The sequence below is a fragment of the Chlamydotis macqueenii genome, chromosome 14, assembly GCF_036417535.1.
Source record: "Chlamydotis macqueenii isolate bChlMac1 chromosome 14, bChlMac1.mat, whole genome shotgun sequence".
Taxonomy (NCBI): domain Eukaryota; kingdom Metazoa; phylum Chordata; class Aves; order Otidiformes; family Otididae; genus Chlamydotis; species Chlamydotis macqueenii.
The window spans coordinates 123,012-137,654 of record NC_141569.1 but is presented as its reverse complement, the minus strand read 5'-3'; the positions used below and the strand labels follow the sequence as shown (position 1 = coordinate 137,654).

Genomic DNA, 14,643 nt, shown 5'->3' with positions numbered 1-14,643 from the left:
AAACAATGCACTCAAATGCAATACTGTGGAAAAAAAGGTGTCTCATGGGTGAAAGAAAGAAAATCAAGCCAATACCTTTAGGACTAACAAATCATGGATGCCATCTTGAAGAGTGGTTCCATCCTCCTTCATTAGTCTTACATAGGCCATTGCAAAATTCTTTTCTCCTTTATCTTTAGCTACAAAGCAAAACATTTTCAGTTGTCTACCCATCAATGAATTAAAATTCACTAACGCAAAAATTTTCTACTTACACTCTTGAGATGACCTGTGTCTGAACATGAAGCGCAAGTGTATCCTTTGCATGTCTTCAATTGGGACTGCTACCTTTTGTAAAATCAGAAAATGATCAGTAGAGTTACGGGGGGCGGGGACGGAAGCTCATTTCACATGTAACGAGCTCCTATTTTTTAATAGCATCACTTCTGCTGGCTCCATAATGCCTTTCATAGACCATTTAAAATTACTGACCCTGATCATAGTAGCAAAATGGTGACTGAGAAGCAATTATCTGTTAGACTTTGCTCAAAGTCTAGCCCCACCAAAGAAATGAAGCACTGAACCTGGGGAGCTAAAGCACACAGATCCTTGTACACTAGAAAATAAGTATACTGCAGTCTTACTACTTACCCTGTTAATGATACAGAATTATGCAACAACTCTGCACTATAGAACTTCCACATTTCATACATGTAAACTGATGACCAATTTAATAAACAGGTGGGAAAGGTATGAACATTCTAGCAAAATAAATTAAGCATATGTTGATGATTAATTTCAGTTTCAAAGCCTGGAGTACAATTCCAAGAACTTGTTAGTACTTAATTCTTGAAGTAGCATACCTGCTTATAACAAATATGCAAGAACAGGCTAACTGCATAAGAAAAAGCACAAATTTTTATATTACCAAGTTCATAGCTCTAAAATTTTCAAGACTTGTACTCCTTTGCATTCATTCACAACTTCCCTCTACAAATCTTACTGTGTAAGACTCCTTCACATGAACAATTCTTTTAAAAAGGATCTACTGTTAATGATTCCCTACAAAAGTTTGAATTAGAAAATAATTTCAAAAAAAGAAACTAGTATAATAAGGAAAAACTAGAATGAACGAGTGTTTTCAAAACAAGAAATAAGCTTCTGTTTCAAATTACACTTCCATTCCCTCCCTATGCCACCCAATCTCAGCAGGAACCTTAGTGTAATAATTGCAGGCTTGTCATACATGGCAATATAGTTTTAAATAGTTGTCTTCAAAAAGAGTCACGCTTGCTAGCAAGCCTAAGACATGCTATAAAAGAACTACTTCTGGAAGCTTCTGGGCTTCATTTTCCAATCAAAGACATTAAAGCTAAATTAACTAAGTACTGGTATATCTCTAAAGAAATTAAAGGTATTTTTTTTCTCTCTAAAATCATAATGGTTGGAGGGGTGTGTTTTGTTTTGGGGGCTTTTGGTTTGTTTGTTTTGTTTTGTTTTGTTTTTAATCATGCAATTGAAGGTCTTCATCTCCATTGTTTCACCACAACAGAAAAAATCCAGTATTTAATTTTTAGTGAGCCCTGTTAGGTCAAAAGGTTACCTAAGATGACATAACTGTTTCGCTAAACAATCTCTTAACATCATTTTCTAGGACAAATTTTAAGCCTCAGTAACCATGTATTTCTAATAACTAATGTAAGACTACGGCTCCATCCTTCTAGCTATATTCAGGACCAAGTTATTTTCTAGAAAAAAAAAAGCTGATGCTGTGCAACTTTTCTATACGAGGTACCAAGAAAGGAAGAGAAAAAAAAAAGCAAGTAAAAAGCATCTACACCATACATACCTTTAACGTTTCCATCCAACGAGGCTGTTTAACCTGATAGTAAAGAACTGACCGATATTCACTCACGGGCTTGTCCCCTGCTCCCAAGCAAACAGCATTCTTACAAAAAGAAGGGAAGAAATAGTGCTTAGTGGCTCATTAATTTCTGTAAATTTTTTATGGCTTCAGATAAACCAAACAAAGCAGCAAGGTACCGGACGAGAACCTCCCCGGGAATCCCGCCCCCAGGCAGCGGCCACCGAGACCCGCGAAGCCATGGCGGCCGCAGAGCTGGGCCCGGCGGGCGGCGGGCCCCTCGCGCGCGCCGTTTCCCGCCTTCAGCCGCGGCGCCCGCGGGCCCCCACGGCGCCTTCACCGCGGCAGCCGGCAGCGGGGCTGGGCCCGGGTACGTGCGCGGCTGCGCGCCTCTGCCTCCTCGGAACCGCCGTGGCGGCTGGGGGCAATGCAGAGGGCAGAGCTGCTGCCCCTGAGGCACCGCGGCCCCGGCCCAGGCCTGGCAGCCGGAGGCGAGCCTTTCCCCGGCTGAGGGGCCCCACCGCTGCCCCCACGGCCCTGCAGGGCTCCAGCCCGGAGCCTTTGGGGGCTGGAGACGCTCCATGAAAGGTACAGGTGCAGGACCTGCATAGATCATCCAGCCGGGAGACTGGTCTTTATCAAGCAGTTTTGCATTTGGATATGGCATAATAATGAACATGCCAACAGAGAGGAAGCAATAATATGAAGATACTGTTTTTCCAAGCCTCTGAACATAATGAAAACAAACATTTTCCATAATTCTAATGGACCTGCCAATAGATTGCATTTTACAGGGGTTGTACAGCAGGCTCTAAGAAAAACTGGGTGAGCAACAGATACAGACTTGATTTCTCTTCTCAAACTGAGGAACTTAACCAAGGCATCATCTCAATTAGCAGAAGGAACACACAAAGTAAAAATAATCTAGCTTAATTATTTAATTTATTTCTCCATTTACTTTAAAATACTCTATTCCAGCAAAATCTGAGAAGTATTTGGCTGCATATCAGAGGTGACTTCCAAACTAAATCTTGTAGAAGCACTGATGCCCTCTTGCATTTTTTTTTTCAACATTTAGAATTTCCCCTTCTCTAATGGCTATCACAGCTAATACAGATACAACTTAAACTTTTGATCAAGTTCAAAATTTGTTGCAACCTAGGAATTCAGTTTGTTTAGTGAATCTGTGAAGAGCCTTGGCCTACATCATCTCTCCTAGCTGACTGCAGTTGAGGACTGTACATGCAGAGTAACTGCTAATGTTGATTGATAATTAAAGAAGCAAGATCACTGACACCTTACCAGGCATCAGATATGAAACTCAAGTACATGAAAGAAGCAAACATATTAAATTCTCTACAGAAGGCACAGATTAAACTAACCCTCTATAGGCTACACTAACTGCTGCAAAGGTGCAATTTTCCTGCTGAAAGTTCAGTGAATTTTAGAAGTCAGCTTCAAACACCAGGGTGCCTTGTGACAAGAACGGTGTGATGCAAATACCTGAAGATGCTTTGTAAGGTCTGGTCAGAGTGCTTTAACTACAGAAAGGTATGTCTCATCTAACTGAAGGGAGATTTTTCACGGTTTATGCACCAACTTGTTTGAGTGTATTATGTGACATTCACTTGGAACAAAAGGCCTCTTGCAACAGTAAATCTAATGCTAGGTCTTCAACTGAAACTAGTTTGATACCTAAACAGATCTAATGAGTTTCCTGTTTAGTGAACATAAACCTGGTTTGATTCATGGATAATTAGAAACATTGAAATTAATAAGAATACATGGCTTTGAAAGTTTATTGGTATTAATTTTTTTTTTGAGGCTAAAAGGGAAAACCAGTTACTTTTGTTATTACTTGCATTCAACAGCATTTCAGTTAACTCCTCAAAATTGTTGCTTAAACTAAGATATATTACTAATAGAAAGCAGGCATGTGTAAAACATGTATTTCAGGTCATAAACAAAGAGACAAAGCCACTTTCTCCAAGTAGCTGGAGAAAGGATGCATGTGTAGAACTGAACGTACATGATATCGGAATACTCGATCTGATGCATCACAATAGGTTAATTTTTTTAAGGAATACTTCAGTATGTATGTTTTAAGAATATTATCTGTGAGTAGTCAGAACAGGTTGCTAAAGTTGGTTTCACAACAGACTTAACTTCTGTTCATGCAAATCATGTGTTTCCATAGGTATAGGGAGTGTTTTGTAATCAGGGTTACCATTTGTTGTGTGGGCCCTAAGCATTACAGGGGTTTAGAATTTTCTTCATTCAAACTTTTAAGTTACATTTTAGGTCAAGCATTTAATTGTAGTTCATAAACATATTTCAGCAAGTCATGAACCACAGTGAGTAACTCTATCTTTATTTTATCTCAAGAAGCATCATTATGATTTCACCCTGTTCTGGTTTTGTTAGTGAGGGGGGCCTAAGGTGGCAGCTTCTGTAGGAAACTGCTAGAAGTCGCTCCCCTTTGTTTAGTGGACTTGGCCGGGCCTAGGGTGGACCCGCTGCTGGCCAAGGCCGAGCCGATTGGTAGCAGAATGTCCCGTGATAACGCCTCTGTGATAACTTATTTAAGAAGGGGAAAACAGAAAAAAAAAGGAGGAGAAGATGTGAAGCAGCTGAGCAGGGGGCAGAGAGGGGGAGGCGCGAGCCTCATGGGCCTTGCAGGCCTCACCCTCTGGCCTCCCGCCGGGTGGCCAACTGGGCCCAACTCAGCCCGGCCCGGCTGCAAGAAGTGGAGAGGAGATGAGAAGTGAATAAGATGTAAAAAGGATCCTGAGAGACGTCTGCCAGCCTGTTGTGAGGAACGGCTGCAGACGCCAAGGTCAGTGAAGAAGGAGGGGGAGGAGTAATGTGACTCCTGGCCAAGATTCCTCTACAACTCGTGGTGAAGACCATGGTGGAGCAGGTTGTCCCCCTGCAGCCCATGGAGGTCCACGGAGGGGCAGAGATCCACCTGCAGCCCGTGGAGGACCCCACACTGGGGCAGGTGGAGGCCTGAAGGAGGCTGTGGTCTGTGGAGGGCCCGCTGGGACAGCTGTTCTAGAGGGACTGCACCCCGTGGAAGAGATGACCCACGCCAGAGCAGTTTCACGAAGGACTGTGGCCCGTGGGAGGGACCCCACGATGGAGCAGAGGAGGAATGCGAGGAGTTCTTCCCCCGACGATGATACAGCGGCGTAAAACAACGCGTGATGAACTGACCGCGACCCCCATTCCCTTTTCCCCCTCCGTGCCGCTCGGGGGGGAAGGTAGTAGAGATAATGTTAAGCCCAGGAAGAGGGAGGGGTGGGGGGAGGTTATCTTGTTCCCTGTCTCATTCTCCTGCTAATTTTAGAAATAAATGAATAGTTTTCCCCAAGTCAAGTCTGTTTTGCCCGTGACGGTAACTTTAAGGATTTCTCCCCGTCCTTATCTCAAACCTTGAGCTGTTTTTCTTATATCATCTCCCCCTATTCTCTCGGAGGGTGGGGGGAGTGAGAGAGAGACTGCGTAGTCTGGTCCTGATTGGGGCTGAACTACGACACACCCTCACATGCATAGTACTGATTTACTGAACAGTATAAAGCTCAGAAAAGGTAAGGGCAAAAATCCCCCTCAATACTGAACTGGTGTTAAAACCCCTAAAGACAAGACAAAAATTCCTCAAAATTAAAACAGACAAGCAAAAAAACACACTATAAGTATTTATGTTGCTTATGTGCAGTGTCCACACTGGTCTATTGTCACTGATTTAGTTATTGGCCATGTATTCCATTGAAGGAACAATGACACAGTCTTCCTGGCACAAATCAAGGGTTTGTTATGTAGCAGAAATGGTACTTCTAACATTTTCATGTATAAATTGTATTCCTTTGGGAGTTTCCACAAGAAAAACCCTAGAGTATGAATGCAATAATTGTCAGAAGCAGCATTTGTTCCTTGGCACGCTAAAATAGGTCATTCTGTGTTATTTGTCATTACAGTGTTTGTTATGCAAGACGTTTATGGGACTTTTGTAGATAAGTCACTTTAAACATCATAAAACTTATCAATCACAAGATTGCGAAGTTGACACAAGTGGAGGAACTGCAAGTTTTAGTACAATGGTGTTTTAAAAAAAAATATAAAAAATTTAAACCTTGCTTGTAAAATATAACTCATATTTCTATGTCCATTATACAGAAAAAAAAGAAAACTTACTGGCATCACTTTTCCTTCTTCATCACAGACACACATGATGACTTCCACATTTCTTTGAGTTGTTTTATTATATTTATCAAAATCTCCATACAGCAATGTAATATAAATGTCATTTCTTATATCTCCTAAAAAAGAAATGGAAGGGTTAAAAATAAATTAAAATCCTGTAAGAGCATAGGGTCAACCGAGTTTCACCAGAGTACCTCTTTTCTGCAGTGAAACCGATAAAAACGGATTATTTTCCATCTGAACTTAAATGTTCAGGTCTGTTATTCTTAATTGAGAAGATACTGCGATGTGATGTGGAACGAACCCAATGGGAGTCCTCGAAGTGACTTGAAGCAATTCTCGTCCTGCACTGACACCTGCTGGTGAGGTGACGGGTGAGGCCACTACTGAATTTTCCCCAAATACACAGTTCTCTTTCTAGAGGGAGTTTCCTATTTTAATTTTCTCTTGGGAGCAAATTAGCATGACTTTTAAAATATAGAAATTAGATTTGAAGGGTTAGTAGGGGCTGGTGTTTATTTGTTTTAAAAAAAGAAGCACTGCAGACAGTGACTTTAATTGGAAAAAATATTAAAAAAAAATCTTGTAAACTCATATTTTATTATTATTAAAGGACAGTGATAAGTTACAATACAAATAAGGTTAATGTAAAATTCAAGTAAGCATCCACCATAATCTGTTTAGAAGACAAGAAAGCTATGTAAAAGGATCTGGGATTATCCCTCACTGTCTTGATTTTATTTTTCTGTTTAAGTATTAGAAAATACTTTTCAAGGATTTCACTTTTTTATATAAGCCTCTAATATTGGAACAAAACTTACCATGAAGAGTGAATTCTAAAGAGCCTCTGAGGTACCCGTTACAGAAGTAAATAAGGCTGCAGCTGATGCTCATTAACGTAGAGAATGAAAAAAAAATCCATTCCTATTATAAAACAAAGCACTTCCTACCTGGCATGATTATTTCAGGAAATCCTAGCTTTCTAGCAACAACTGTGGTTCTGTCTACAAGATGTGGATAGTCCTTCCTAGTTTGAATCACGTCTCCAACAAGCATTTTCACAGTTACCCAGAGACCTATTAAGAAAAAAAAAAAGAAAGTTACATTTATGGTAAGGAAAAAAAAAAAAAATCTATGTTCAGATGATTGCCCCTTCTACTCGCCAAAACAGTGATGAGAATTCACTTCCCCACTTCCTTTAGCTGAAAGTAGAAGCTCTATAATCTGAAACTGTAGCTACTGAAATTAGTAGCCTCTAAGATTCTGCAACAAACTCATGATTCTTCACTTCCAGCTTCAGAGTTGACCCACCTCCATGGTGGTGCTACAGTTCTAAGATAAAAGCCTTTCTCTAAAATGTAAACAATATTAAATGAAGTTCCACAAAAATACCTTGTTACTAAAAAAAAAAAAAAAAAAAAAAAAAAAAAACAACAACCCAAACCAACAAAAAACTCCCCCTACTTTACCTTGTCCACCACTGTCTCCTTTTGATGCAGTGACTTTGCTTAGGAGACTGTGTAAAAAGTCATTCTCTGCCACTACCCTGCAGGAGAAAAAACAATGTCTTCTAGGAATTAAGTGCTAAATTTATCAAACATCATTCAGAACATAGATGACGAACAGCCTAAGTTCTCTTTGCAGTAATTTACCTTATTATGTTATGTTCTGTAATTTCATCACCTCTCACTCTGAGTTGCAGAGCACTCACTTTAAGCTTATGTGTACACTGAAGTGAAAAAGATTAACGACTTCAGGAACGGCGTTTTGAGACAGACTGACAATATGGAAGCTCATCATTTTGTAGGAATGTACAACCTGAATGCATTCACCAGCATGCCAGTCCAGTCCACTTTCCGTGATAAACAGCCTGACAAATGAATGAACTTGGAGTTTTTTTCAGCTACTTTTGAAATTAGAAACAAATTCTCACATAAGGTGTTGGATCTAATTGTAAACAAGTGAAATAATTAACTAGTGTGTCATACTTGCGTCTTTCAGAGTTAAATTTATTCTCCAGCGTACATAGCAGCAGTGCTATGTAGAATGCACAAATATGTTTCCAGTGAATACCAGTATCAATGCATTTGACCTGTGAGTACCATATTTTTAGGCAGCTGGTCTGGCATTTCCTTTGAAGATAGTTAGTGTATGACAATTCAACTACTTTTTAATGGAAACCTGTATTTTACTCAGATTTTTATCAAATTAAAAAGAGAATCAAGCACATAAATTACTAGTTATCCATACTTGTAAAGCTTACTGTAGAGTTTGCATAACTGTTTAACTTGGGTTTTGTTAAATAGGACATGGTACCAGCTGTCTGAAGTGGCACATTCATCGAAATAATACATCCATTTAACATGCTATGTAACCCCTGTCAAGTCTGAAATGCCTTTTCAAGTAATACTTAAATAATTACCACTATTACAACATAAAATTATTAAAAGGAAAAACTATTTTTTCTTGAAACAGTTCACAGATTGCTACAGCCAAAGAGATACAGAAATATTTTTGTGCATATAAAAAAAAAAGATATCTATGACTATCTTACGGGTGAAAGGGGATGAAATGCTGCTTTTCTTCATCACTTTCAGCTTTTCTTTTTATGATATCTGTAATATCCATAACTACAAGAGTAAAAGAAAAAATTAAAACATATAATAGCATTGCAAAATATCTCCTCTTATCTATGAATGATGTACATTAATGTTCTTGCCCCTCTAGGTAAATACAGATTTTTCACTAGCAAGCAGTGTAGCCAGATAGGGGCAGATTTGAGATTTGTGGGGCAGAACATTTAGTGCAAAATCCACGCTACAAACATGACATTATGCAAAGGGAGAATTATTTCAGACTAGTTTTGGTCTAATCCTGCCAATAAAGGTATGAGTGCATTGGTGGTGTTCTTGAGACATAATAATTTGGTTTATTTTATCTGGAATTAATTCTATACTCTAGTACCGTGCTTTAGTTTGCACTGTATAGCAGTAAGCATGAATTATTGGGAAATTAAATTCAAAAGCACATTTCTGACCTGAACTAAAATGCTAGTGCAGGTGCAATCTTTACAGACTTAAAAAATTAAATATGGAAGGTAGTTGATATAGCTATTTTGTGTTCTGACAAGTCTGGTCAGATTCTGCAGGCCAGGGTTGGCGAGTATCACTTGGGTCCTGTTTCAGATACGGCACAGGAGACATCCTTTACCTGCCACTCCAAAAGGCCGCCGTAGTCCTTGCGTGTATTTCTTTGAGTTACTGTCTTTGAGATCCATCCTTCCAACTCGAACTATTTGACAAACTAAATAAATTTTGTCTCTGCTAAGGTCTTTATTTCCAAGATCCTAAGATAGAAACAAGAAAGAATTGAAATATTACTTGGGGAAGAATCATGTTGTGAAATCTAAACGGGATCTCCGGTAATAAATTGAGTCTCAGTAATCAATGGAGGGAAAAAGAAAAACCAAAATAAAAACCCCACTGAGCCCACAGAAAGGATGAAAAACCTCACAGTTTAAAGTTACAAGAAAATACAAGGTAAGATAAATAGAGAAAATTGTAGGAATCAAGAGGTACAGCAGATTAAAAAAATATATAAAGTAATCAGTTAATTTATGAGATGGCAAATTTTCTGAAGGGACATTGAAGCCCTGTCACTGCCTTAAAGGACTCAATGACTAGTCATCTTGCCCTGTTTCTAGGATTACTTCTGCTTCCTTCTTCCTCTTGCTTAATCTTCAGGAGCTCTGATAGTGACCACAGAGAAGGGACAATCTGACTTGCAAATATGAAGAATGGGAAACTGGAAAACACTTACTGTGAACACTACTTTAAGATTGTTGAGCATATCAATTTCCTTTGGAAAGCCTCTGCTCCCCCATCTCACCAAGTAGTTCTCACTGTTTTGAAGATAAATATTTTACTGTCATATAATTTAAAAATTCTTCCCTTTCACAGTACATGAAAAACCACAGAGCATAACAAAGGTTGCATAACAGGCAATAGCCTGTGGTGATTCTTTAAATCTAATACCAGACTAAAAAGACAGGAAGAGTGCTATGCAAAACGTCATCAGTAAGTTTTGAAAAATAACTTGAACTTAAGACAGAATGGCACATGTTTTGGACGAAACATTACCATCATCATAGTCTGTTTGATGGGAATACTCAACAGAATCTTAATCTATCTCTAAATTCATAAGTTGCTCCCATTTTGTCCCCTTTCCCACCTCCCGTTTTGGCACTTTACTCCAGACACCACAACATTCCCCATCAAGAATAATCTCTTAACTTTAAAATGGTCTCAGGCTTCTTCAAAATTCTGAAATGTTCAATCTAGGAATTAATTCATCAAAATATTTGAGATGTCTTACCCTGGAATTCTTTAGTAGCTGCCAACTTCTAGATCTGTCTTCCCTGTCCTTTTGGTTTCCTTCCTTTTATTTATATATTCTCAACATGTTGGCAACTATTTTACTTCATTTTTGCTAGCTGCTTTTGCTACTCTTGTGCAATAAAAAAAAAAAAGTTTACCTTATAATTGTTAATTTCTGTGGATCATATAGTGACATAAAGAGTTCTGCATCCTCTCCAATTCGGCAAACAAAATTCCGCACAAAAACATACAAGCTGTGGGTGGGAGATGAAGACATTCGGGAGTACGATGCATATTCTGGTTGATCCTTTGACTACTCAGAAGGAGGAAAATCATTAGCTAGATCCATGAATTAAAATGATAGAATACTAAAAGCAACTTCAATTTTTATAACATTTAACAGTTAATCTTGGGAAAAAAAATCACAGAAAACGTGGATAAAAATATTTCCTTCCAGCAAATAAGCATTACCCTGTATATTCTTCTGAAAGACATTGCTTAGTAACACAGACATGACTAGCAAATAAGTTTCTGACCCTCAGCAATGCTTCACCACTGTATTGACATCCTTTTCTACTACGAAGCTAGAAACTTAGCAGGTTAGTTAGAAGGTGCAGAACTGACATAGGTATGGAAGATCCCACCTTCTTCCCCAGAGCCTTCACTGTATGTAAGGAGATAAAAAGCTGAGACTGGGTTCTTCAACACACTGCACCCAGACTAGGGAGCTACCTCTGTGTGCAAATAATGAAAAAACTGCTGGCAGAGATGCCTTAAATCAATCTTTTTGCAGTACTTGGGGACTTACTCAGTATGAGTAAGAACTCCCTTTCTAGGGAGTTCTAAGCATATTATCCTTTCCAGGTAGGGGTCTCCTTTTAGAAGTGGAACAGAGATTACTTTATTTTATGAATATTTCCCAGGAACACAATAGTTAAGCTTTTTCTCTTCCCTTCTCACTTCACCTCCAGAAACCTTCCTTTCTTAAAAATCATACATTTACTTCTGTTCAGGAGAAAGAGCCAGGTTAAGTTTCCCTCCTGTGTATGAATGTGTTCAAAGCCTTATCTCCCAAGAAAATCAGACTGGTTGCAATGGAACTATTCTGAAATCCTTTACTAAAATTTTATTAAAAGACTGTGCCTAAAAGACTTGACAGTGTTTTTGTTATGCTGTAAGAACTGAAACTCCTTAAGGAGAAGAGAGCAGGGAGTTGGACTCTATGATCCATATGGGCCCCTTCCAACTTGAGATACTGTTTGATTTAACTTCTGTATCTTAGGCCAGTTCTTCAGCCGCTGGGCAATTATTTAAAGGGTGAAACATTATCACCACTTTTAAAGAGAAAATCAAGTATCAAGCTGTCACTACAGAGGCAAACCTACAAGTATGAAAGAGATTATTTTTGAATACAGTAGGATATAGCAGAAGGCCTACTATCCACATTGCAATGGGGTTTCAGTAGGCTAGGAACACTAGCAAAACAAAATATACCTATTTGAAGAGGAGACAGATAACGTACACTGAGATCAGGACACAGCTGAGCAGGTTCACTGACTGTGAAAGGGGCTCCTAATTTCTACCTACATCCCATTTTAACCACCTAGAAACAGCTACTTAACATTTGATGGCCTAAAGCTTTTTTTCCCATTGTTTGGATCTATTAAAACAAGTCAACACAGTCTATTTCAGACTGCCAAGTTAAGTTTCCTTATATTGTCAGTTAATTACATTTTGATGTCTGAGAAGCAAGATTTATTTAGTGACACTGATGGGAACAACTTATAGGGTGTTTTTCAGTGATTTGTCATGGACATTATTTGAAGTGTCCTGACAGCTCAACATTATTTTTGGTCAAGTGTTTTACTTGCTTTGTTACTGTTTATTTTCTCATAAGTGAGAAAAAGATCCCACGTATCTTACAAGTCCCTGCACAGTTTTAATACAGAAAAAGGTCAAGGAAGTGTAGTCATCTGCTTTGCATTTTAAAAAATTAAATTCATGCACTCATCAGCTTTGCTAAGTTCTGGTGTACACAAGATTATACTGGGCTCACCCAAGTTCCTCTTTAGTGAGATTAAACTTTTCATCTCCATCAGACTAACTAACAAGCAGCAACAAATAGCAAACAACTAGTGTTGTCACAGGATCTTCTAAAAAGAGCTTTGGTCAGTCATAGCTTGCAGCCTGAACTCCAAGTAACTATTCACTATGTGAATCAGCCTACTGAGTAGTCCACAGACAGAATAAGGAGATGGATTTCCATTTAGGAATCCAAGAATGGATTTAGAACCAGCTTTGGACACAGGCTTTCAGCCTAGTCCATAGCTTGAATCCAGTGCAGCAATGCAACCAACTCAGTTTGAGACTTAACCATATTTATAACACATCTACTCTTAATTAAGTCAGAAGCAAAAGTCTCTACCAATTTCAATGGTAGAAGGTTACACCTTTCAACCCTTGTCCTGGTTTTTCATTTTTATTTTAACAAAGGAAGCATTAAATTTGGCCAGTCATTCCTACCATTTCCTCCTTAATTCGCTCGGTGATTTTATTAGTTGCTTCTTCATGTGCATGAAATAGGCTGATGACACTGGTTTTATCTGGATCCAAGATATTTCCATCTTCATCTCTAACTATTAGATCTAGCTCAAGTATCCTGTGAAAATACAAAGAGTATAATGGCAAAGTTATTTCCTTCTGTAAAAATAAAGCTCAGAAATGTAATGCACAAGGAGCTGCTTCAAGTTTTAAAGCAATAAACTAAGTTTAAATATGTGCATCAGTATTTCATTGAAGAAAAAATTAACTAAAACCCACGATTTTATTTTGAAGCTGTTGTACAGTATTTATCCATTTTAGGAATTCATAGTAATGTCACCAAAACATTCAAATGCCTATCACATAAAATAGATTCCTCATGTCCAGTGACTTCAAGCTGTCTTAATGTCTTGCTTTTTAACATATAACCTTTGTAATCAAGATGCAAGAATTTTTCCTGTTACCTTCTGCTTTTATGTTGCTCCCTTAGTCTCCCAGTGCCATTATTTAATTACTATGCTTTGTTCTCCTTTGCTCTCATATGAATCATTCCTTTTTGTTCCAAATTCAAGATTTACCTCCATACATCCTACATATTCTTGTCCACACTGTCTTGGTGTCACCTCAGTCAAAAGATATCCTACCTTACCTATCTAGGATCTTACTTCTCCTTCCCCCTCTAAAATCGGTCTATTTTGTGCCAAACTGTACCTTTCAAAATTTCTAAAAGATGCTGGCTGCCGTTATGGCACTGCTAACGTTGTTTGAAGCAGTCCGTATCAAACTGCAAGCCATCATCACCCCTTACATGATTATCCACAACCTCTCCTGCTTTGCTGTTCAGTCTCTTCTCCCACAATGACCCAATCAGCCTCCATTTCCATTCCCCTTTAGTTCTTCTCCACAGTTTAGGAAGTTTCCTTCACACATCACAACTCAACCCCACACTTCTCTTATTTACTCTTTTGTAAATCTTATCAAAATTTACAATTCAGCTTGCACTTTCCCTCTATGCAATTGCAAACCATTTGAAACAGCCCTTCCCTCTAAAGGAAGAAGCTTGCTGTCTTCTAATTTGCAAAGAGCAGAGTGTGAAAACAAAAGTCTGAAAGCAAAGAAATGTTAATGTTGTCTTAATCAGAGATAGGCTTCTTTGGAGCATTTCAAAGTAAACGTTGTCTTGGAGTGACCATTTAGCTCCACACAGTGTAGCAGGATAAGTGTATTCCTGTAGTGTGTTCTGCAAAAGTACAATTTATCAGACATCTGTGTGTCCAAATCTCAGTGAACGACCTAGGAGTTTTGTAGTATCTTGTGGTCATTGTTTATGTCTAGCCACAGGTAGCTGAAGACTTTCAGCTGCATATAGACCTTCAGACCACAATGATCACAGTCACTACAATAGCTCAATACAGTTTGTCAGCAAATTCCACTGCCTATAAAACCAATACTATGAAGATTTGTTTACTAAGCTCTCTCTTCCCCTTTATCAGATGGTGGAACATCACTTGACCTCAAATAACCCCATTTTTGCCAAAAATGTGTTGTGTTGCAGTGACTTTTCATTAGCAGGAAGCAGACAAGGTATTTTGTCAGATAACTCTTCTATCCCTAGTGGTTTCACTTCTGTTACCAGAACCAGAGTTCTGCCTGGAAATTCCCTAGGAAACTGGGGGGTGG

At 38.7% G+C, this 14,643-nt stretch overlaps 1 protein-coding gene across 1 annotated transcript in view; it reads right to left on the bottom strand.

Annotated features, from left to right (window-relative positions):
- Positions 1 to 14,643, bottom strand: part of DOCK2 (dedicator of cytokinesis 2) — a 184,647-nt gene that overhangs the window by 153,265 nt on the left and 16,739 nt on the right. The window contains exons 7-17 of the mRNA XM_086758735.1: positions 12,946 to 13,081; positions 10,581 to 10,735; positions 9,866 to 9,947; positions 9,257 to 9,392; positions 8,601 to 8,676; positions 7,516 to 7,592; positions 6,997 to 7,122; positions 6,038 to 6,162; positions 1,829 to 1,927; positions 255 to 327; positions 76 to 179 (exon numbers count right to left, since the gene is read on the bottom strand). Coding sequence (XP_086614861.1) covers positions 76 to 179; positions 255 to 327; positions 1,829 to 1,927; positions 6,038 to 6,162; positions 6,997 to 7,122; positions 7,516 to 7,592; positions 8,601 to 8,676; positions 9,257 to 9,392; positions 9,866 to 9,947; positions 10,581 to 10,735; positions 12,946 to 13,081 — 1,189 coding nt within the window. The remainder of the gene's footprint in view (positions 1 to 75; positions 180 to 254; positions 328 to 1,828; positions 1,928 to 6,037; positions 6,163 to 6,996; positions 7,123 to 7,515; positions 7,593 to 8,600; positions 8,677 to 9,256; positions 9,393 to 9,865; positions 9,948 to 10,580; positions 10,736 to 12,945; positions 13,082 to 14,643) is intronic.